The 24962-nt window shown below is 47.7% G+C and overlaps 1 protein-coding gene across 1 annotated transcript in view; it reads right to left on the reverse strand.

The window, feature by feature from the left end:
• The window catches only part of RHOBTB2 (Rho related BTB domain containing 2), a 32123-nt gene extending 21729 nt beyond the window's left edge, over nt 1-10394 (reverse strand). Inside the window, exons 1-2 of the mRNA XM_050939931.1 lie at nt 10299-10394; nt 459-539 (exon numbers count right to left, since the gene is read on the reverse strand). Of these exons, the coding sequence (XP_050795888.1) occupies nt 459-517 (59 nt within the window). The 5' untranslated portion in view covers nt 518-539; nt 10299-10394. The remainder of the gene's footprint in view (nt 1-458; nt 540-10298) is intronic.
• Nucleotides 10395-24962: the final 14568 nt, after the last annotated feature.

The following is a 24962-nucleotide window of genomic DNA, read 5'->3' on the forward strand; positions in this document are numbered from 1 at the left end:
CACTAGGCTGCCTGGGCAATATGTCCAGCTAAACTTAAAAAAGGCACTGAGCTCTGTTGTGATACAACCATGTCTACTTTGGGGTGGGGGCGGGTGAAGTGTTGCAGATTCCTTTGGGGGTGTACTCTGAATTCACAGCAACCTTTGCCTTTCTTGATAGAGCTGGGAATATTTCAGCTTTCTGCATTCCCAGGGCATAGAACTTGCCCTACCCACCTCCAAGCCTTGCTATGAGCTAATCACCAAGGGGTATCCCTCTGCCAGGAACCACCTGGGCCTTCTTCCTCCAGTGACTGGAGATACAGACATGGGGTACATTCAATGGCACACAATGAGCAGAATCCCTGGACACCTGGACACCTTTCCGGCTAGGAAAATAAATCTGGACTGACTATGTCAGGGTCTAGCAACAGCTACAAAACATAAAGGAGGAAAGTGCGAGTGAGCTAGGTACTTACGAGCTGTGGTACATCTTGGTCTTCTTCACAGTGTGGTGGGCTTTGGCTCCGGCTTCCATCTCGTTCTCTTCTCAGCAGGCTCTGAAAGGAGAGGTGGGAAAGGCGCAAGTGAGAAGAGTTGACCTGGAACCCCTCCCTGCCTGGCTTTCCTGCAGCTTGCCCTCTCCCTCCCCATGGGCAGAGGCAGCCCCTGGATGGAGGGATCCTAGACCATCACTCTTGCATGATGGATACTGGGCTTCTTAAAATCCAGTTCTAATGCAGCAACATGAAAACTCAGGGCTGCACAGTCTCAGGTGATGGGCAGGAAAATTCTCAGTGATGCTGAACTTCACATCCATTTCTTTCTTCCCTAATTCCTTCACATGGTGCAGTTCTTAAGAACCCCCACAGCAGGGGATGGGGAGGGACCAGCATTATTCCCAGTCATCATTCTAAACTGTTTTACCCTTTCATCTGAGGATCTGAAAGCACTTTACAGACTTTCATTAAGGTTGCCTCACCTTTCCTTCCAGGGAGATGGGGCAGTCTTATCTCCATTTTACAGATAGGAAAACTGAGGCTCAGAGAGAGGAGGTCACTTGCCCAAGTCAAGGCTGAGCCAGGACTAGAACCCAGGAATCTTGAGTCCCCATCCCCTGCTCAAATCACTATGTGCTGGACAGCTTTTGCTGAGAGCATTACAGTCAGTTTTTTTGTGACCTAAGCAAAACCCAGCACCCCAGAGTTCAAAGCAGACCAATGAGCCCTCTTGCATGTTTATTTTGTCTAAAGTTTCCCTCATTTGAACTCTGGAGTGAGGTAGCACAAGAGGTATTTTCTCCTCCTCTCTCTATTCAGTTGCTATATCAACAGTTTCTAAACACATCAGGGGCAGGGCTGGCAAGCTGGAGCCCTGATAAAAGAAGCAGCTGCTGCACCAGGCACGCTTTCAGGCACAGAGATTTGGAAACTGTAAGGAGCTTGAGGCTGAGTTTTAAGCAAGGCTGGGGCATGAATTAAGTAAACCTGGGGAGAGTCTCCAGCAAATGTGGGACAAGTTCTGTGTGAGACGGGGGCAGTTTACAGCAAAGCCAGGTTAATTTATGGGTTAGTATGAAACTCAGCTAGTTTTGGCTGAATTTGACTTTGAGAAAGAAGAAAAGAAAGAAGGAAAGATCAGAGGATGTGAACCCTAGTGCAATCCAAATCCTGCGGGGGATATTACTGGGAAGAGTGGATAAAATCACTCCTTGAAATGCACAAAGAGGTTTGATTTTATTACTCAATGAAGCCGGCTTTTCTTCTTGGCAGAAGCCACCTGAGGTTCCTTTGCACAGTGTACCAGCCACTAAGCATTCACATGAACTCTAATAACCCCTTCAACAAGAACTGGTCCAGTGCTGGACTAATTCAGTCTACTCCCATTATGGAGATAGCCTAATGAGCTGGCTGGCTGGGGAGAGAGATGGCATCTCAGACAGATGGCTTTATGGACTTAATATCCATTCAGGCCCAGCAGGCAATAAAAGTATCAAGCAAAGCACTTTGCAAAATCACAGAGCCTAGCCCAGCCGTAAGTGGAATGAGGCGAGCGGGAAAGGGATGTGTTGCTGGGCATGGCACCAGGGAGATGGAACCGGTGCCACAGAAGGAAGAGCGGAGCCAGCGCTGCAGAGCAGCAGGACGGCTGAGCTGATTTCACAGATAAAATGGTGCCACAACAGTGTGAGCAGAGGGGCATGAGGTCAGCTGGGTGCAAGAGCCATGCTGTGCCAGAACTTATCAACTACAGCTGGGACAATGAGCAGGGAAAATAGCCCCAGCCACACCCCGAGCATATAGAGCCACTCATACAATAAGGTGCCTGGGGCCTTTGGGCCAGTTCTGATCCTACTAACAATTAGCAGTTCAGCCTCTCTCAGATATTCCCAGTCTGGAGCCCCAGGGACAGCTGCAGCAGCAACACCAGGCCACACCCCTCGTCAGAAGTAGGTAAAAGAGCCTCTCTCCAAGGGAGAATCCCACCAACATGCCAAGCTCCATCCCAGAGACCGCACACTGGATTAGACACACCATTGGGCTGCTCTAGTCCAGCTGTTCCTGGCATCCCAGGTGAATGCATGTTAGTCTTACAAAGATTTCATGCCAAACTGCACACCATGATCAGTTTACCTGTTACTGTCATACAGCCACCTCTAGGGCAAAGTGCAGCTGCTGTTTCACTGTATACGGTGATGCTGTTTAACAGTTTGGGACGGACTGCAAAGAAGAATCTTGCAGCAAATTGGAACTGCAGGGGGAGACATGGTAAGTAGATGGAATGCAATCACCTGTGTTGGAATTTGGCCAGGACACCTGAATTAATACCCCTACTCTTTCACAGTGTGCTATGGGCTATTGAATAAATGTGAGCGATCAGTCATGGTTTCATGTCCCATCCAAAACGCAGCACCTACTAACATCCTGCTGGAACATTCAGTTAATACTGAGGCAATGAAACAAAGGACCTCCTATTGAATTACCAGCATCACTTCCTATGTCACATAGATTTCCCTTGGAGGACTCCCACACAAGTATTAACACAGCCTGTGCTCTTCTTAGCTGGATCGCAGCCGCAGGTGGGGCAGGGGTAAGGCAGATGGTGAAACCTAGAATGGGAGTTGGAGTCACTATGGATTCTCCATTCTGAGCACAAGATCATTTCTCTTGGAAGAGCAGAAGCACCTCCAAGCTATAAACATCCCCAAAACAAGGCTTCTCATGAAAAGGCCAATCAGACTCCATCAGAGGAGTAACTGCTAAATCGATTCCCACTCACTGGTTCCAGATCTGATTGACTCAGGTTACAAAGGGAAGGATGATACTCTAACTGCTAGTGCCACTGTCTCCATCTGAAAGCTGCAAATCCAGGCGATGAACTCTTTGCAATGGGAAGGAAATGGGCAATTATGCTGATGATGCACAGCTCTGAACAGGCACTGGCTGCCTCTCCTGTGCCTGCCTTGGCTCCACGGGGCTCATGGGAATGAAAACCTGACTCGAAAATACACAGCCTGCAGTAAGCGGGTGCCTCTCCCAGGGAAATATCTGGGCCAGATGCAGCAGTGGCTTGGAAGTGTAATAATTCTTCCTCTCTCCTACCCAGGATCTGACTTGTCTGTTTAGTTGTAAGCTTTTTGTCACACTTTCACAGTGCATGCTTTGCTTCACACAGTCTCTCTGGCAGCATCCCCGTCTTAGCGTTAGGCCCCGGGCCTCTGTTTTTCATAGGGGTGAGCCCCATGGCCCTGTTACCAAGACACTGGATCTCCAGCTTCAACTCCTCCAAGTCTTACTTTGGCTCCTCCAGACCTAGAATCCCTGCTTGGAGACTTAACCCTCATGGGAGCTAGACAAGCAGCAGATGTTTGCAGCAAGGCAAAGGAACCTTTTCAAAACAAGATGGTTGGCTGGAATACAGTAAAGAGGACTGCCAGAAGCTGGGACTGGACAACAGGGGATGGATCACTTGATAATTGCCCTGTCCTGGTCATTCCCTCTAGCACCAACCACTGTTGGGGAGACTGGTTACTGGGTTAGATGGACCATTGGTCTGATCCAGCATGACCGTTTGTATGATCCTTAGATTAGAGTGGAAAAGCAAAGCCCACATGCCAGTCCACCCTGGCAGCACAACCTGCCTCTCTTGCTTTAGCATCCAGGATTCAGTCTCTCTTTCAGTAGGTAGGCAGCAGCATTGTCCTTCCAATCTGTTTGCACTCCACTTTGGTTCTTGTTGCAGTCTGGTGAGCTGCCCCATGGTCCTCATCCTTTCCTGGGCTCAGACATGGGAGGAGGATGGTGGAAAGTCCCCTCGGCCAGGCAGTCATTGAAAGCTAATGTCCAGCCCTCGTCCAGCCCATTGTGTCTCCAACATGACACCATTCATACGGTGCCAGTTCTTTATGGTATGCAGTGTAGTTGTAGCCATGTCCGTCCCCAGATATTAGAGAGACAAGGTGGGGGAGGGAATATCTTTTATTGGACCAATTTTTGTTGGTGAGAGTCTGAGAGAGACAAAGCTTTCAGGTCAGAAGATGAGCTCTGTATCGGCTTGAAAGCTGGTCTCTCACCAACAGAAATTGGTTCAATAAAAGATACTACCTCACCCACTTTGCCTCTAGTTCTTGATAGCACTCTGATCAACTCAGACATACCTAAGTGCCCAACACCCATCTCTGATTTCCCTGTCCCTGGAAAGACAGTAACCCCTTCTATCCCAGGAGGCAACAATACAAAAGTGAGTGGGGATATTTTTCATAAAAATGATCCAGAAGTTTCTACCTTCTCCATATGCTCACTATGGGTATGCACAGTGCCTAGCACAATGGGGCTCTGACTTTGCTTGGGGCCTCTTCCATAGTATTAAAGACGCACGGGACATGAGCTGATCAGGACACAGGCGTCAATGGCAAAATTCGAGTGATTTGCGCCAGTTTATAATTTAATGAGTGTGCAGAATGAATGTGCTTTTCACACTGATGGGAGGTGTAGCAGGAAAAGCCCTTTTTAAATGTACTTTTCACCTTACCCCGCAAGGCCAGGGTCAGATCCAATCATTGCTTTAACCCTGATTCAGGAGATTTGCACCTACTAAGGGCAAGGGCTGAATATGGTCCTATGTCAGTGCAGGTTTCATGACTTTGCCACTTTCCCCATTCTGACCAACTGACACCCAATGTGTAGCTCATACTTTCATTCATACTGGGGTGGAATTTCATAAGTCCATTGACAGATTCTTAGGTTTAAGGCCAAGGGACCAACAAACCATCTGACCTCCTACATAACATAGGCCAGACAATTCCACCTAGTTACTCCAGTATTAAGACAAAAAACCCTTGGCCTTGGAGAAGAGAATTGGCCAAATGCTAGGCCAATGTGCAAGCAGGCTTGAGTCTGAAATGACCAGTTAGGAAGTGGTTCTTTATACAGCATCATGCAAATCGCGGCTGTATGGCTGTGTTCTGCCATCAGCCCCAGTCTCATTCTGAGCATGCACGACAAACTCGGAGCCTGCAGGGAGAGCTGCAGCTGCCGGTATGAAACATTTACAGGCCTGACTCCCCAGTGAACTGCCGCTTCATACAGTATTCACAGCTTCATGCAGTATTGAGAGCTTCTGACGTCTTATAAAAAACTGTGAAAAGCTTTCTATTTGGAGACCATTCTGCTTATAATAGTGCGTCCCGTGGTCTCTGCTTTTCTCTCTCCCTGGGCTTTTTATTGCTGGGGAGAGCGGCACAAAAATAGGAAGATAATATTGCCAGTGGTACCTCACACTTTTCAATGCTCGGCAATGAATTAATTCACACAAAGCATCTGCGAGGCAGCTAAATATAGTTATCCTCCTCCTTGCTTTTTACAGCGAGGGGAAACTGAGGCCCAGAGAGGGGAGAGGAAAGGTACCAGGCTGGGGCTTTGGGTTCTATTCCTGGTACTGCCACTCTCTGGACTCACTGTGTGACCTTGGCCAAATCCCATTGGTTAAAGGAAAAAATAATAACATTGCTTTTCTCCCACGCTTTGTCTATTTAGACTGCAAGCTCTTCAGGGAAGGGGCTGTCTCTTAGAGTATGTATATACAAGGCTCTGATCCCAGTGGGAGCCTCCAGGTGCTCCAGTAATAATAATATAAGGCCTCAGAGGGAGTCAGTGTCTTCCTGGGGTGAGCACTCAGCACTGCCTCATACTCTCTAACCTGGGCTCCGTCTAGCTGGGGCCTGAAACTCTTCACTCTTTTTTTCATATACAGGCTTCATAGATAATGGAGTGGCTGCCTCTGCGAAACCTCTGCTTGTGTTCCAATGCCAGCTCCAGTCTCCCTCATGCACCCAGCCAGGACTTAGCAGGGTTTCCTTTACTGTGACTCGTCCTGGCTGATGGGGGGCTGCGAACCTTTAAATCCCAATCAAGACCACCCTAGCTGGCCCTCTTCTTGAGGCCAAGTCTTGAATGGATACTGAATTCCCAGGGTGGGTGCTTGAGGTTCCTTACCCTGCTCTCTGCTCTGTGGACAATCAAGGGCTTCGTTCTCTAGGGCTCTCGTTGGGGCATGTGTCCCCAGCACTAAATTCACACATAAAGAAGAAGAAAAATGAAGATTCTGTTTCCAAGCAACTGTCTCCAATAGCAATAAAGGCTGAGAGAGTTGTGGGGAGAGATGTGCAGAGGAAATGGAAGTAGGGTAAGCAGAGCTGCCTCTGAAGAGAATCCTTCTTCCAGTTTGCTTCTGAATGTCCCAGATAACACCCCCTACTTTCCTTCTTGCCCCTGCCATCGCCTGAAGGCCACTGAGCACCTGCAGTTCCCACTGAAGGTGGGCACAGACTCAGAAGACATGTTCACACTACAGTTAAACACCCATGGCTAGCCAGTGTCCCTGACTCGGGCTGTAAAATGACAGTGCAGACATTCAGGCTTGGGCTGGAGCCTGAGCTCTGGGACCCAGTCCTGCTGACACAGGCCAGCCATGGGTGTTTAATTGCAGTGTAGACATAACCAGAAAGCTCTCTGGCCCTAATGGCTATGATCCCAGGACAGAGCTGGGAGTGGGAAAAGCTGGAGGAGGATGTTAAACCATCTCCTCTGCCTAAAAAGCCAAAGCGCATCAGGACCGTTGGCTGGATTTTGGAGGGAAAAGGGAATGATTGGTTTTAAGATATGTCCTGCATTCAGGGCCGCCCAGAGGATTCAGGGGCCCTGGGGTCTTCAGCGGCAGGGGACCCCTGCTTCAGCAGTAATTTGGCAGCGGGGAGTCCTTCCACTCCAGGATCCACCACCGAAGTGCCCTGAAGACCCGCAGTGGGGGCCCCCCGCCGCTGAATTGCTGCCGAAGACCCGGCACTTCGGCATTGGGTCCTGCTTCGGTGGTAATTCGGCGGCGGGGGGGCCGGGCCCCACGAGAGTTTTCCGGGGCCCCTGGAGCGAGTGAAGGACCCTGCTCCAGGACCCCCAAAAAACTCTAGTGGGGGCCCGTGGAAGGCCCAGGGCATGAGGCAAATTGCCCCATTTGCCCCCCCGGGCGGCCCTGCCCGCATTTGTTAAATTGAATGCCTTATTATTTGTAAAAACAAACACACACAAAAATGGAAGCACTTTGTACATATAATAATAATCAATTAACCACTTTAGTTCTGTAAGGCCTATTCCAAATCAGGGCCATAAGGCTATACCCCCTAGACTAGAGACTCATAGGAAGGCATGGTTCTGCCCCAAAGAGCTTACAATATAACCCAAGACAAGGGGCAACAAGTGAGTGTAACAAACAATAGGAGGCAATGGAGGATGAGGTTAACAGTAATAGGCTTCAAACTGGCCTGCTTCTGCTGCCATTGAAATCCATGGAAAGACTCCCATAGGATAAGGATCAGGTCCAATATTGTTAGCCAATACATACACGTTAGGCAGAGTATACGCCATATTAATAGGTATTATGTGTACAGTATTAATATATCAGAGGGGTAGCCATGTTAGTCTGGATCTGTAAAAAGCAACAAAAGAGTCCTGTGGCACCTTATAGACTAACAGACATTTTGGAGCATGAGCTTTCGTGAGTGAATATCTGCTTCGTCAGACGCATGTGGTGGAAACTTCCAGAGGCAGGTATAAATATGCAGGCAAGAATAGGCTAGAGATAACGAGGTTAGTTCAATCAGGGAGGATAAGGCCCTCTTCTAGCAGTTGAGATGTGAACACCAGGGGAGGAGAAACTGCTTTTGTAGTTGGCTAGCCATTCACACAGTCTTTGTTTAATCTGAGCTGGTGGTATCTATTAATATAGATATCTAAATGTTGGGACGTGATGTTAACTGAATGCATGATGCTCTCCCCACAGTTCTGCTCACCCATGTCAAGTATCCCACAACACTTTGCAAAGCTGAAGTCAAGCTTTGTCATTAGAAAACAGGAAGTCTGTGAAAGCCAAGATGCGTGAATGGTGTGTTTGAGCACAGGTTGGGATGTATCTCCACTCACAAATGGTTTGGAATGCAGTGTCCAAATCAGAGGTAAGAAAAATACACAGTAAGACCACAAACTGAGCAACTCTTCCAGACTGGTGGGTTGGATTTTAGCTATGTTAAAAAATGTTGTAATGTATGAAGCCATCCTATAAATACGACTAGCTGAAATGCCTATCTTGGAAGCACATCTTCTGTGGAAGGAGAACACATGGTGAGAATTTGCTTCCCAGAGGAAGAAAAATACTGTTTTTCTTTAGACAATACATTTGTCTAAGTGAGGTTATTTGGTCTCTTGAGCATTTTTAAGAACGAACCGCAAGTGCAGTCAAACAATTGGCTACACCTTTTAGCGAATAATCCGCACTATTTGAGGGCTCCTGAAGCATTTGAAATATTTCTTTTAAAATTGTCTTTTAAAATTCCCTGTCGGACTACAAGCCCAGGAGCCTTCTTAGCCTTTGCTACTAAACCTTTCCCTGGGCTCACTGACTTCAGTTTTGTAACATACCCTCTCCCTCCCCTTCCGGATAGTGCTGGAGATTTTCTCCTGCTTCCCAGGTAGGGTGAGCAGAACCAGAACCTATTCTCTCCAAAGTTCAAGGGATGACACCGCTAGCTGTCTGTCTTATATGGCTCTTATCTCCATAGTATCTGAGCACCTCACAAGGATCAATGGATTTCATCCTCTCAACATCCCTGGGAGATAGGGAAGTGTCACCCCCTTTTACAGCTGGCAAATTGAGGCACAGGGGGAATTAAGTGACTTACTCAGGGTCACACAGAAAGTCTGTGGCTGAACCAAAATCAAACCCAGGTCTCGAGCCTCCATCCATGCACTACTCACTAGATCATCCTTCCTGGAGTCTAAGAGCTGAGACAGCCCTGCTACTTCTAACAGTTTTTTTTTTTTAACTGATTTAACTGCTGGATGAAACAGTCAGTGGTTTCTATTCCTGTCACACTGAGTGGCTTTGAGCAAGTCACAGCCCCAGTCTATGCCTCAGTTTCCCCATCTATAACACTGGGATAATAATAGCCACTTTTCTAAAACAATTTGAAATCTACTGACTCTAAGAGCTGAGTATTATTGTCAGACAGGGAGCTAGGACCAAGCCACAGAACCTGGCGATGGACTCTGAATTTCTCAGAATCAGTTGTCTGGTTCATCTCATTCCAGAGAGGCTAGAATTTCCTCAGCATCTGGGGTGTTTGGACTCAATGTACCAGTCCATCTCTGCTCCCTTTGCATTGTTCAGGGGTGATTGTCTCTGATGCCGGTTCTCTATGCAGCACTATTAGCTTCCTGATAAAAATGAGGAAACTCCCTTAATCAAAAGTACTGCCAGTATTCCACACATATTAACCTGCACACGGAGCATACAGGCCCTGAGTACACAGACAGTCAAATCTCATCAAAAGGCCTATCATGCAAGGTGCTGAGCCCCCACAGAAGTCAATGGGAGTGGAAGATCGGGTCAGTACATCAGAATCTGCATCACAAGTATATGAACTACTAGATGTCCCTTCACCCCATGCACACCAGCACTTTTAAAGAGGCACTTCTATCCATGCAGAACGCAGCTTTACCAGAAAGAAAGACCTCCCTTCCGCACGCCCTCCAGGAATCAGTTCGTGGTTGGAGGTTGCACCATAGACCTCCCCACCCACCCACCCCCCACAACCCAGTCAAGTGAAAGACCTAACTCCTGCTGAATTCCATCTCAGAACTCCCATTTTATTTAAGTATGGAGCAGAATCGGCCCCTTAAATACAGGTGAACCATCAGCAAAAAGGGAGGCAGAATCATTAAAAGCAGCAACCAAGGTTCAGAGCCAAGTAATGCACCCGGCACCCCTACCTGTGTGCTGTTTCTTGCTGCCTTAACGCATGCGGCTGTACGATCTCTCCGCTCTTCCACTCCGTCTTCCTGTGTCCAAGGAACAGCTGGTAGGATCTCCTAGTTCCTTGAAGTACTAACTGGCCTGAGCAGGTAAGTTCCATTCTTATACATCTGCCCATGTGATCTGAACAAATGCCCTAGGGATGAGTTTTTGAATCAGCCAAAAAAAGTAGTGCTGGGAACAAAACCTGTTGAGCCGGAATCTACGCTCAACAGAAAGGAATTTTCCACTTACAGAAATTCAATCCAGCTCAGGGGTTTACAGCCTGCTCTTTTCCTGCTTTGAAGATCACATCTAGGGGAACAGGATGAGACAAAGAAAGGAAGAAAAACAATGGGAGAGAAAAACTGATATTATGCTTATATAGGGCTATAGATAGATGATAATACCTAGCTCTTACATAACGCTCATCAGTAGATCTTAAAGCCTTTTACAAAGGTGGTCAATATCATGATCCCCATTTTACAGATGGTGAAATTGAGGCACAGAGAGTCAAAGTGACTTACCCAAGGTCACTAAGCAGACCAAGGAATAGAACCCAGGTCTCCTAAATCCCAGTCCAGTGGTCTATCCATTAGGCACAACTGCCTCTAGATAGAGAGAGGGGAAGGCAAGAGGGATGGCTAGGTAGATATAATCTGGCTGGATGGATAGTATGGAAGGCAGGATGGATGAACAGATTAGATCCAATAGGATCCCACAGCGCTTTACAAACTTTACTGACTGATCCTACAAAGTACATCATTTCACCTGCAACTGAAAGTTTACCACCTCTGGAACAGAACAGGGCAGCTATTCAAAAGCATCCCTTTCAGGACATAAAATGAAAAGGAACACAGTATCCAACAGGGGAAATGTATGGAATCAGCCCTTGTCACAACCTCACAGCTGACACTTATATTCTAACACTATGGGAATTTTAACGGACACACACTCTCAAGACCTTACATGAAGAGTGCACTCCCTGCAGCTCAGTGGCCCCTGTCCCCAAAGCCCTCGTCCTCCAAAGGCACATTCTGCCTTGTTCTGGTTCTATTCTCACCTCGCATGCTCTAGGTGCTGAGGCTAATGCACCCCAGTCCAGGGGAATGGAGAGATGACCATTGGCCAGGTAATGGAAAGGGGAGGGTGAGTCAGTGGGAACAAAGAGATGCTGATGAGTCAATGGGAACCAGGAGGTGATAATAAGATAATGGGCAATGGGTAGTTATCAAATCAGTGCAAGACAGAAATATGATGGGAAATTTCTAAGAACCAATTCTGACACTTTGTGTTAACCAAAATTCTGGGGTGAATCACCAACACTCATTCACAGCAGGAAGGAACCGTGTCTGTGCCATCCCCCGGGGAATCTCTCCCCAGCCACCAGCAACTAGCAACACAGGCTCTGCAAGGCCCATTCTATTCTTCTGCAGACTAGCAATTAGCACACCCCACTTTGCTATTCTCAAGGGCCCGGTCCCTCACCTTCTGCTCACCCATAAGGCACATGGATCCGCTGCCTCTGTGGGAGCAGTGCACCCCAGTTTACTAGTTTCATTCAGTTCAACACACAACTTAGTTCAAGGCACTGAAGTTTATTTAACATCACTTAAGATACAAAATAAAAGCAAGCGTAAGGATTTGGAAACATAAGGTTACAGGTCAAAGAAACACATACAATGTAATCTATAAACTATCCTTATTAACAAGTTACTTTCCTGTCTAATAAGGCATTTCTCACCCAATGGTCAGTCCTTACAGAGCTTGTCCAGTCCAGACAGCAGGGATCTACCTTTCATGAGACGCCCTGGCTGGCAGTCTCTCCTCTGTAATGGATAAAATCTTGGGTCCTTACCTCTTCATTTACAGTTACAGACTGTTGTTTCTTACCCCAGGGTATCCCCTATTCAGAGACTTTTCTTGGGGTTTTATTGTCTTTGCAAATCCTCAAGCTGGCACCTGGTCCTGACAGTATACGATGCTGGCTCCATGGATGTCCATTGCTCTCAGGTATTCACTGAGTCGTGACTGTGAGATCTTCCTTCCCTTAGGTGGCAGGTTTCACTTCTAATATTTTATTTATTTATTTATTTGCAGTAACCATGACAGTCAGCTAGACTGTAGCTTCCGGCAGAGACCACGCACAACCTCCTCTGGTGAGATGTTGAGAAGCCGGTCAGACACAGAGGTGTACTTGCCAGTCCCTGGGTCTGTCTGTGACCGTCACACCAGAACAACGGAGACAGTTCCATAAATTATCGGTGTCAGATGAGGACATAGGTTGCCACTGATTCAATGGACAGCAGAAATGCGCCACCACTGAACACATGCAGGTTGTTTTCTGCTGGTGCAGCTGTTACCTCACCTTCTAATTGAGATGCTGCCATGCCCTGGGGCCTCGCTGGCCCGGTGTGCTGGGCAGTCACCTGATGCTTAGTCACAGGTACAGTATGTTCTCACAGGAGGCAGCGCGCTGTTTTCAGGTCCAAGTGGCAATGTACTTGAGGGTGAGAAGATGGGAATTTAACCATGAAACTTCATGACCATGATCTGCCCAAAACTGCAACCATCAGAGGGCTGGGAAGTGTTGTACTTCAAGAGAGAGCCCAGGCACACAGCCATGTTTGCTTCAGTCCTGCACTGTCTGCACTCTTGCTGCTTGCTCCAGAAGGGAGCTCTCCTCTGAGCAACCTGCAGATCCTCTAAGTTCAGCCTCTGCAAACTGCTTGGCGTCAGCTCTGGGGCCCCAGCTACAGCCCCTGTTCTGAATCCTGCCCATTCAAACTGTCTGGCCTCAGCCCAGTGCCCCAGCTGCAGTCACGACAGCCTACCTGTCCTCAGCCCCTATGCCCACTGCAGCCCCTGCAAACAGCCCAATCTCAGCCTGTGGGCCAGCTCTACCCTCTGCAAACTAGCCAGCCTCAGAAACAAGCCCTGCTTCACCCTCAGGTCCAGTTCCTGCAAGCAGCCTAAGGGCTCCGATTCTTAATCCACCAAAGTCCAGGGGCGCTCTGCCTGACTACGAGCTATGGGATGTGATCCTCTGTCAATCTCCATCCCAAATCTCTTCAGTCTGGTGAGCTCCAGGGTTTCTCTCCCAATTCTCATGACACTGTCATGAGTCTCGTGATAATGATTGTTTTCTTTAAAGCCCCAGCTCCTGGAGTCAAGCGGAGATGTGATGATGTCAGTTTTCATCCTTAAAGAAAAAGTGAGTTTCTAGCTGTCATAAACAGATAGCTAAGGGTTAACGTCTCTTTCACCTGGAAAGAAGTATCTGAAACACCTGACCAGAGGACCAATCAGGAAACAGGATTTTTTTAACTCTGGGTGGAGGGTTTTTTGTGTGTGTGAGTCCTTTGTTCTGGGTCTTCTGCCTGCACTCTCTCGGCTATGAGGGGATTTCTATTTCCTGCTTTCTAATCTTCTATTTCCAAGCTGTAAGTACCATATAGTAAGGCAGTAAGGTTTCTATTGCTTTCTTTTGTATTTACATGATATAGGTGCTGGAGTGCTTTGAATTGTATTCTTTTTGAATAAGGCTGTTTATTCAATATTCTTTTAAGCAATTGACCCTGTATTTGTCACCTTAATACAGAGAGACCATTTTTATGTATTTTTCTTTCTTTTAAGACCTGTTGGAGTTTTTCTTTAGTGGGGAACTCCAGGGAATTGAGTCTGCAGCTCACCAGGGAATTGGTGGGAGGAAGAAGTCAGAGGGAAATCTGTGTGTGTTAGATTTACTAGCCTGACTTTGCATTCTCTCTGGGTGAAGAGGGAAGTGCTTGTGTTTCCAGGACTGGAAATAGAGAGGGTGGACTCCCTCTGTTTAGATTCACGGAGTTTGCTTCTATGTATCTCTCCAGGAACACCTGGAGGGGGGAAGGGAAAAGGTTTATTTCCCTTTGTTGTGAGACTCAAGGGATTTGGGTCTTGGGGTCCCCAGGGAAGGTTTTTGGGGGGACCAGAGTGCCCCAAAACACTCTAATTTTTTGGGTGGTGGCAGCTTTACCAGGTCCAAGCTGGTAACTAAGCTTGGAGGTTTTCATGCTAACCCCCATATTTTGGACGCTAAGGTCCAAATCTGGGACTAGGTTATGACACTAGCCCTTGTGGCTGCGGAGAAAACTTCAAAATGTGAACCCCCCCCAGTGCACCCTAAAGGCCCAAAAAGCAGAAGGCAAATAAAAAGAACACCTAATCTACTATTTTTACATCATCTCATGATTTTAAAGCCAATCTCATGATTTTTGGCGAGCCTGACTCATGATTTTTGAGCATTTGGAGTTGGCAATACTGCATTGAGGTGCTAAGTGTTATTACTCCTTGGTCTCTGATTTTCAGTGCTTGGGCGTGGGAGCAGGACCACAGCCACCCATCACCCAAACACTGGACCTACTCCGGTGAAGATAAGAAGGCCAACAGTTGTGCTGTATTCTGGAGCAATCTCCGACAGTTTGAATTCTCTGGTGACTCAGACTGGAAATCTTATTCAGTCACCGGTTCTGACGCAGGGCCTTGGGATCCCGGCTTCCTGCCAAGAGAACAGCGTTTGGGGTTTTTCTTTGTTTTCCCTTTGATTTTCCACCCTTGTGGTTTACCCGTTGTGACCCCTTGTTCAGTTGCAGGGCTAGTGGTTCTGGTGAGGCAGCAGCCCTTTTTAAGGAAGAGCAGGAGGTGGTAGGAGACTCCCTGTAAAAACCGGAGTCACCTTGAAATCCCCTTCAGAGCAAGAGCTCTATAGGCTGAAACTAAACACACAGGGAAGGGGGCTGTGGACAAGGGCATCTGGAGTAATAGAGACTTGACTCCAGCACAGTGGCTGGAGTTGGGGGCAGGGCTGATGCCAAGCAGTTTGCAGAGGCTGAGAGTTGGACAATTTGCAGAGTGCTCAAAGGGGAGCTCCCTCCTGGAGCTAACAGCAAGCATGCAGAACTGAAGCAAACATGGCTGTGTGATTGGGCTCTCTCTTGCAGTGTGACACCTTCCATCCCTCCTAGTGTTGCATTTTGGGGCAGATTGTGATCATTGATTTTCATCTAGGGGATTTGTGCTTAAATTCCCATTTTCTCCCCTTTCAAGTGCACCTGGAGCAACAGAAATCAAATGGCTAGACCAGGGAATTGGGAGTCAGGCCTCCTGAATTCCTTTCCCAGGTCTCAGAGAAGAGTGGGGTCCAGTGGATTAGAACCAGGGGAGAAGGAATCAGGACTTCCCATGTGGGGAACAGGAGAGTGAGCTAGTGACTCAAGCAGGCAGGACTGCTATTGAGGACTCCTGGGTTCTATTCACAGCTTGGGGAGTTAGGTCTCATGACTAGAGTAGGAAGAACTGGGAGTCAGTGGTTAGGGTAGGAGTCAAGTCTCTGGGGTTCTGCTCCTTGCTTGGTCACTGATTTGCTTTGTGACCTTGGGCAAGCCAAATAGAGTCTCTTAGCTTCAGCATCCCTACTTGAAATATCAGTCTGTGTATTTCTAGCACCCCCATCACCACGGTTTCTGAGGGTTGTTGGGGAGTGGGGGCGGAATAAGGATACTTACCTACCTCCAAGTAGTTGGGAGAGCAGGAGAAGGTTGAGTCTTAATTAATATTTGCAAAGTGCTTTGTGGTGCTGGGTGACATTTCTGTCCATTGCTGTATTCTTATGACACAAATAAAGACAAAGGCCATAAAACAAGTTCCTAGGTAGGGGCAGAGCACTGATTCATTGTATCATCTGATACTAGTCTATGAGCATGCAAGGCCTCCCAGTCTCATCCTTCTCCCTTATGCAGAGAAGGAAGGGGTTCACCCACCTGTCATAACTTTCTTCCCAGATCTGGACCATAGCATCCAAAATATGGGTGTTAGCATGAAAACCTCCAAGCTTAATTACCAGCTTGGACCTGGTAATTACTGCCACCAGCTAGGAATTATACAGTGCCTAGCTCACTGTGGTCTCCCCAAAACCTTCCCTGGGGGACCCCCAGACTCAGATGCCTTGAGCCTTACAACAAAGGGAAATAACCCCCTCCCCTTGTTTCCTTGTTACTTCCTCCCAGGCTCCCCTCCCTGGACGACCCTAGGAGATTCCCTGCTTCCAGTCCTTGAAACACAAATACCGAGAGATCTAATCTCTCTTCCCCCTTACCCAGAGGGTATGCAAAGTCAGGCTTAGTAAATCTAACACAAAGAGATTTTTCCCCTGACTTCTTCCTCCAACCAATTCCCTGGTGAGCTGCAGACTCAATTCCCTGGAGTCCCCACTAAAGAAAAACTCCAACAGGTCTTAAAAAGAAAGCTTTATATAAAAAGAAAGAAAAAGGACATAAAATATCTCTGTATTAAGGTGACAATATACAGGATCAATTGCTTAAAGGAAAAAAATGAATAAACAGCCTTATCCAAAAAGAATACAATTTAAAACATTCCAGCAACTACACACATGTAAATATAAAAAAAACAAACATTATAAACCTATTGTCTTACTATCCTTGTACTTACAACTTGGAAACAGAAGATTAGAAAGTCAGGAGATAGAAAAATCACTCTCAGAGCCGAGAGGGTCAGACCTAAGACAAAGAACTCACACCCAAAAACTTCCCTCCACCCAGATTTGAAAAAGTCTTGTTTCCTGATTGGTCCTCTGGTCAGGTGTTTGGTTCCCTGTGTTAACCCTTTACAAGTAAAAGAACATTATCCCTTAGCTATCGGTTTATGACATTCTGTCCATTGCTGTATTCTTATGACACAAATAAAGACAAAGGCCATAAAACAAGTTCCTAGGTAGGGGCAGAGCACTGATTCATTGTATCATCTGATACTAGTCTATGAGCATGCAAGGCCTCCCAGTCTCATCCTTCTCCCTTTTGCAGAGAAGGAAGGGGTTCACCCACCCTAATACACATGCTCCTTTACAGCTCTGACAAGGTGCAACAGTGGGCCAGCAGGGAGAGGGTTAAAGATGCTTCCAGGGGCCAGCAGGGAGAGGGTTAACAATGCCTCCCTAAGAAGGGGAAGCCCACAGCTGCAGGAAATAAGTGCAGATAGCTGGGCTGGGCCAGCTGCAGGGAATGGGGTGATTATCTTAGCACTCTGTGAGAGGGAGAAGTTCCTGTTATGTGCCTGTCTTAGGGAAACCTTCTGCCTCTTAATTTGACTCCCCAGACTAAAGGGCTTCTTAGTGTGTGAGACCCCAAAGACTCTGGGCTGTTGGATTCTAGGGGACTTGCTGTTCTGTCTGGATAGACTGTTCTTGTCTAATTGCCTGGTCCCAGTAGGAGAAGCTGAGCTCTTCTCACTGCAGGCACTGATGCTGCAATGGTCCAAAGTTGCCATAAAGATAAAAAGGCCCAGGAATGAGAGCAGGAGGCTCCCTTTGCCCTCCTGCAGCTGCAAAAAGAGTTTGTGGAAGGTAAGTACTGTGCTCTGTCTATGAGAGGCAAGGCCCTATGGGATTCTGCTATGGAGACCCTGGTAGCTCCTCAGCCAGCTGCTCCCAGGCCTGAGTGTAAGCTCCTGTGGTGAATGATGTGTGCTTTGGGGAGCTGGGTGACAATGCAGAGCAAAGCATGTGGTGGGTTTATCTCTTTTTAAATAGTTCCCTCCTGGCCCCAGATAGAAGGTGCCCAATGAAACTTCATGGGGCTCATGCTCTGTGTCAAATGGTCTAACTGTCCACCAGGTCAGCGGTGACCAGAAGCTGATGCCTTACTGTGTCTTTTTGGCCTGTCTGTGAACCAGGCTGGAGGGGTGGGGGGGTCTGTGAACCAGGTTGGTGGTTCGCAGCCCAGTTCCTAGCATGGTGTTCAGTGTTATTCAGTGCTTAAAGGTTTTGAGGTTTTTGTTTTTTTTTTGAGGGTGTTACTTTATCAGGTGTCTGGTTCCAATGGGCTGTGCACAACAAGAGGTTCAGAGTGTCCTGCCCAGACTCTGGTGAGCTCAGCCCTTAAAGGCACAAGCTCCCAAGACCTCCCCTAGAGGAAAGCTGTCTGTCACCACTGTTCCGTAGTTCCCTCATGTGCAGTCTCTACAGAGAGGGTAGGAGCTCAATCAGCTGTGGGGACTGAACTCCCAACTGTCCAGGGTGGGGTTGCTACTCTCTAGCAGAGGGGTAGGTAGCATGTTGTGGGGAGAAGATTAATTTCATATGCTGTTCCTGACCTGTGGATAAGCAGGCCTCAGTCTCTAAGCCTATGAGGATGTCCATTTCCTCAGTGCTAAAGCTGGAAACAGAAGAGAAATAAGGCTGAAATCTTCCTGTTCCATTATGCGGAGAGCCCCAGGGACTGTGTTCATGTCTATTTCTTGATGGCATTCAAAGGCACTGTGGGAGGGATGTCTAACTGGTAAGTGAGATGCAGAGAGAACATCCCTCTCTGTGCACACCATGTTTCAAATCCTGTGGAGAAACAGGCTTGTCATGAGTGCCATGGTGGTGTCTTCTGTGTATCCCCATTTCCCATTCCTGCCCCTGCTCTGTTGCACAAACCTCTCCCACTTCCCCTCCATTCCCTGGCTCCTGAGTGCTTGCACTGCTTGTCGGTTCATAAAGGAACAGAACATGCTAGGGAGAGTATGCATACAATGGTGCCTCTAACCTAGAAACCAGTCCTGAGGCACCATGACATCCGGCTATGTAGAGCCAAGTCCAGAACTAGAGTTCTAATGTCTGGGCTAAACTAGAAATGTTGCACCAGTGGAATTAAGCTGATCTATATCCATGCAAACCCTTAATGTAAACACACCTAAACTGATTTAACCCTTGGGTTTAACAGACTATGGTAATTTACTGTGGCAAGGGTTAATCTGGATTAAGTGTGCCTACACTAGAGGTTGCTACCAGTTTGGGCTTTTTCTTTTCCAAAGATCTTTAACTTAAACCAGTGCAACTCGCAGTGTAGGCAAGCCCTGAGCTAGTCGCAGGGAGGGTAGGAAGCCCCTTGGCTTGGTCTCGAGCATCCCCTGTCTCTGGGTTCCCAGCAGGATGTTGACAGCTGTCAAAGCCACTGAGGATCAAAAAGGTTAGCAGCGAACACAGAGTCAGATCTGTGCTCCTCGGGGTGGGAAGTGTCCATGGAGAATGGTGCATGCAGCTGTCTGTGAGCAGGGGGTGCCTGGTTTCTGGGGCTGTGAGCAGTGTCCAAAGGGGAGGATGCTCGGTGGCTTGCCTTGGAACATCCTTATCTGTGTGCAGGTCAGCAGTCTTTGGTAGCTTGGCTTTGGAGCCTCTGGGGCTGAATGTCGAGGTGATGTGGAAGTGCTTCACGCTCCCTGAGGCTGTGTTTGTGTCAACAAGTTACACACTGGTGAGAATGAGACAGGAATGCCCATCTCTCGTTCCCATGCTCTAGGACACAAGCTGTGGTGCAGGTGCCTCTGGGTAGCAGCCCGCATGTGACTTAAACTGAGCTTCACATCTCTGAGTCAGATCTGAGAATGTGGTCATTGTCTACCTTACGTAATGCGTGGCAAGGGAAACAGCTTGTGAAGAACTAGCCCCAGGGCCTTCCCACCAAGGTGATGGAATCCGGCTTTGCTTGGGGAGAGGCTGGATGTAAACACAAATATTCATTACTAATAAGCATTACACTAGTGCCTTGAGGCCATAATCAAGATGGAGGAGCTCCACTGTGCTAGGAGCTGGACAGCTGTAGCGAGAGAGTGCCTATCCTGAAGAGTTTACAGGCCAATGTGGGGAGGGGAAGAAACAGATGGAAGTGACAGTAGGCCCATGGCAGAACTGGGAATAGAATCCAGGTCTCCTGAGTCCTAGCAAGTCCCGCTCCTTCTGAACTTGTCCCATTGGGCAGATGCACATAGCAAGATGCTGCAATGTGCTGCAACCGGGCGCTGCTCTTAGCTCAACACCACCCCCTTGCCTCCCAACACGATGCTGTCCTGTCAAAATGCCTTTGAGTGGAATTCAGAGCATTGCTTCCTGTGCTCGGGAAGTGATTTCTGGACCTAGGAATGCTCCGGGAGCAATGCTGGTGGGGCGGTCTTCTTGTGATGAAAAGGGTCCTTTTTCATCTTGGGATTTAAACTCTACATTAAAAGGGTGAACAAATGACACAAGGGTGGCTAGAGAGACTCTGTATCAATAACATGTAAGTAACTAGGCATGGTCTTGAGTAACGTGTGAATGATGTCATGGTGGGTCAAAGGGGCTCAGTAGTGTCTTTTCTCCCTGCTGGGGTCATGCTGCAATGTGCCAGGCTTCAGAGCTGCTGCCTGGCACTGAAAACCAAGGCTATTGTACAGCCCTGTGTTCTCTACATCTGCCTTGTGACTGCAAAATGTATGTACTTAATATAGGTCAAATGAAAACACTATTCCCGGAATAGAAGACCTTCCCCGCTGAAAGAGCTGCAGCTGGAAAACACAGCCCAGGCAGGCACCATCACAGCGTGCATGTGGTTGCAGCAGGGTGGTTATTGTCAGGTGTCCTTTTATGTAATGCTGGTGACAGAATCAGTAGCGATAACACGCTGTGTTTTAGTGCTATTAACTCCAGGTGATTCAGGATTCCAAGGTCACCTCTCCTCGCTTAGCTTGAGAGAACAGAAGTTGGTCCAATAAAAGATATTCCCTCACCCATCTTGTCTCTCGAGAGAACTTGTCATGCATACCAGAGAAATCATGTGACCCTCCTAAAATGGGCCATCCGGCATGTAAGTGCCAGGCGTGACTCCTGGGAGGGGAGTTCATGAATGGGGCAATGATTACGTGGGCTGGAGTGAGTGCAGGGAGGAGAGGGCAGACAGGCCTGAGGCTGAGTGTGCAGTACTTTGGCACACGCAATAGGCTGTAATACTTGGGGCAGGTGAAGAAGCTGGAATGTTTACAGTGTGTCACTTTCGATGGATTGTTGGCTCTGTGGCTGGGTCTACGCTAGACTCTCTTGGGGAAAGACACTGACAGCAATTGCCATAGAGTGGAGGGCCAGTGATCATTCTGCTCTTGTATCGTGGCGAAAAGGGCCAGAAGCCACCTGAGCCTTGTTAATACCAATGCTGCCTGCAGAAAGGCTGCACGGTGGGAGAGGTCCCAAAAAGGCCTTGTGAAGACAAGGCCATTTTAAGGGACTAGACTAGCAAATGGGCGGGGGTATACTGCTAAAATGGAGTCCTCTGTGGCACCTTGCCAGAAGCCTGAAGCCCTAACTTGCCTGTGTATTGAACTGACTGGTGTTATGAATCACTGGCCCCTACTGGATGGGCTCAGAACTGCTTGTTTGTCAAAGGCCCTACATTGCTAACAGATGAGGGAGATTCTCCTTTTAAGTGACAGGTGCTCGTGCTGTTTGGAGCAGGGGGATCTGTTCCCTCTGTGTAGCAGAGGGACAATCATGAAGCTCGCAGGTAGCACCAGATCTGTTATGCTACTTTTGCTGTCTGCTTCCACCCTAGGATCTCAAGGCATGTTACAAAGGCAGTTAAGTATCACTATCTTCATTTTATAGATGGGGAAACTGTGGTACCTTGAAATTGAGATTATTCATGTTTGTTATGGTAGTGCCTAGGGACCAGTCAAGATCTAGTGCCCCTTATGCTAGGGATTGCACAAGTGCAGAACATTAGTCCCTTCCCCGAAGGGTTTATAATCTGAATTTATGGCTTCGGGGAGTGGCAGAGCAGGAAGTAGAATCCTAGATTACAGATTTCCCATCCATGTCCATTTCAATAATGCCTGGAGGAAAGATTTCATGGCTGGGATATTTTTTGTTGTTGTTGTTTTGTTTTAAGGAACAAAGGACCATTGTGATTGTCTGTCTGGTCTGACCTGCGTAACACTAACCTCGACCCCATTGTGCTGGGTGCGGCGTAAATGCGTAGTAAGAGGTAATCCCTGCCCATTGCACTGACCACGAGACCTAACTAAGCATTAGCGGAAATAAACTAGCTGTGATGTCTGCTTGTACTCCCGCCTTGTTTGCTAGATGAATATGTAACACCGACAGATCCTGGTTGTTGGAGGGCAGGATTGAACCGCGGGCCTCTGGAGCTTAAAGCATGAGCTGCTACTGCAGGAGCTGAAGGCTAACTCGCTTTTAGTGAAGGTTGTAGAGCAGACTCATGAATCTCTCTTTCTCTAAGTGGCCTCAGTGCCACTAGAGGGGACAGAACACCACACCCAGAAGGTGTGTGGGCTACAAACAGATATTGCTGTGGCTTCTTCCTTCTTCCAGCAATAAACCTCTACAAGACCAGCTCCATCCCTTGGTGATTACAGGGAGAGGGGTGGCAACAGGCAGCATTTCAGGGTTTCTTGGGTTATAATGGGCCTGAAGGACCTCACTCTGGGAACCCGTGGTGAAAATGGCTAGTGCCTCTCTCAGCGCAGCTGATGAAGTAAAATTGGCTGTTAGACAAACCTCAAGTGGTTGTTTGTCCTGTTGGGATTTGGGAAGTGGGTGGGCGGAAGCCTGCCCAATGCTAAAGGACCTCTCCCAGCCTCAGGGGAGGATCCACAAAGTCTGGGATCTCAGTTAAGTACGGAAGACAACTAAAGACATAACAGGAACGGGAGTGAGGTCGCAGGGCTAAACGAAGGAAACCTGACAGGGACACCGAGCAGAGAACCCCAGAGAGCGCCCACTGCTCCTCAAAGGTGTCATGGGAGTCAGTGGATGCCACCCAGAGGAACTCTGCCCGGATGCATGAGCGGATGGAGGAGCGGAAAGAGGCCCCACAGTTGCAGGAAACCCTGTTGGCCAGCTTCCTCTCCCTGGTCTTGTAGATGGCCAGTTTGGCCTGTGCTAGAAGGAGGTTGACAAGGAGGTCCCGTGACTTTGTGGGGCCACGGCAGTGGTTGCTCGTCTCATTATAGCCCAGGCCTCTGTACCTCTGATCCGGTCCATAATATAGAGCTGGCACTTAATCCAGTGTGACTGACCATAGCTGCCTGTTGGCAAACGATGCAGACAGAAGCCTGAACTCTGGCAGGTAGAAATCCTTTCAGCTAATCTCTTACCACTGATTGCCTGCTAATACAGTGAATCTGCTGCCATCTGTGTAACATGTTGTGGGTTTTTTTCTTACATGTGAGAGCGCTTTGGCCCAGTGGCTGATGGTGTACCTTGTGCCATGCCTGAAACATCATGGCTGTTGCTCAAAGCAGTGTTTCTAGAAATGGCTTGTTTGCCAGACCTCTCCTGTGTCACTTTCCTAACCACCTGATAAGTGCTGCAGACACCCAGATACAGGCTCCTGCTAATTATGGTCAGTAGAACAATCCACTGCTCCCTCTCTGCACACGTTCAGATTCATCCTACTTCATGTTCCCTTGAGTTTTCAAGGCTGCCACTGTACGCTGCTTTAAAATAATGTTGCTGATCTCTTGAATGAGATTTTCATGAAGACAGGAACTTTTCCATTCTAAAACCAGAAGTGCTTTTTAATGCATATTTTCCTGGACCATTAAAGGAGTAAAGAGCCCTAATTAATGGGGCGTGGGGCAAAACACTTCATCAAAAATCCAAGGTCTTACTATCATTCTTCAAGGGACCCATTTACCAAATATGAATCTCAAATGAGCCTGGCGCTATGTCTTGTATTAACTATTCTATCTTGTAATAAAAATCTATTATGACTTCTAGGTACGAAAGAGAGGCAGATGGGTAGAGAACCAAGAACTCTTAATGTCTCCAGAGTCCAATTATCCAGTCCTGCATTCTTAATGACCTACTATGATGAAAACAGTAACAATAAGAACAAATCAAAATTGTACAACATGTGGGTTCTTAGTTACATACCTGTCCAGTCCACTTAAATAATGAGTAGAGGTGGGTGAAAAACTGTTTGTTTGCCGTCGGGCAATAACTTTTGAGCATCTGAAACTTTTCACCATATCAAACCAGCATGAGAAGTCAAACTCACATTGATTCACTAAATTTGTGAAAAATTCAGAGCAGGTCAGCTGAAATGTTTTGTTTTTTCTTTTGAGTTCAACCTTTAAAGTTACCTCTTTTAGCATAAATTCATTAAAATTTGAAAGGCATTTTGAACTAAAAAATCTGTTTAAAAAATGACAAAATAGGATGTTTCAACAATTTTGAAACTTTGGAAATGAGAACTGACCCTTTCCTGCAGTTTTGATTTCAAAGATTTTCCAAGGGGAATTTTCTGACAAGGTTTTTTCCCAACCACTCTATTTATGGGATCAGTGTCCATACCCTACGTGCTTCAAATTCTCCCCATTGAACTCTGCCAGCCCAGAGTGGTTCAGAACCTTAAACCATTGCCATAATTCTTTAAAGCTCTATTCAGCACATGAGCCAAAGCAGGGCCGGCTCTAGCCATTTCGCCGCCCCAAGCACAGCGGCACGCCGTGGGGGGCGCTCTGCCGCTCACTGATCCACCAGAGCCGCCTGCCGCCCTCCCAGCAACCGGCAGAGCGCCCCCTGCTGCATGCCGCCCCAAGCACGTGCTTGGTGTACTGGGGCCTGGAGCCAGCCCTGAGCCAAAGTGTAAGATGTGGCAGGGCAGGAAACTGGTAGAGAAGATGTTGGATCAAGTACTATGGCCTCTTCTACAGCTAGTGATCTACTGGAGACAGGAGAGGATTGTTCCCCAAACACAATCAAAATGGTTTACGTTATTGGACAAAAACCACCATTGCTCAAACTTGTAAGCGATGACACTCTAGTACTGGAGTGC

Source organism: Gopherus flavomarginatus, chromosome 2 (assembly GCF_025201925.1).
Source record: "Gopherus flavomarginatus isolate rGopFla2 chromosome 2, rGopFla2.mat.asm, whole genome shotgun sequence".
Taxonomy (NCBI): domain Eukaryota; kingdom Metazoa; phylum Chordata; order Testudines; family Testudinidae; genus Gopherus; species Gopherus flavomarginatus.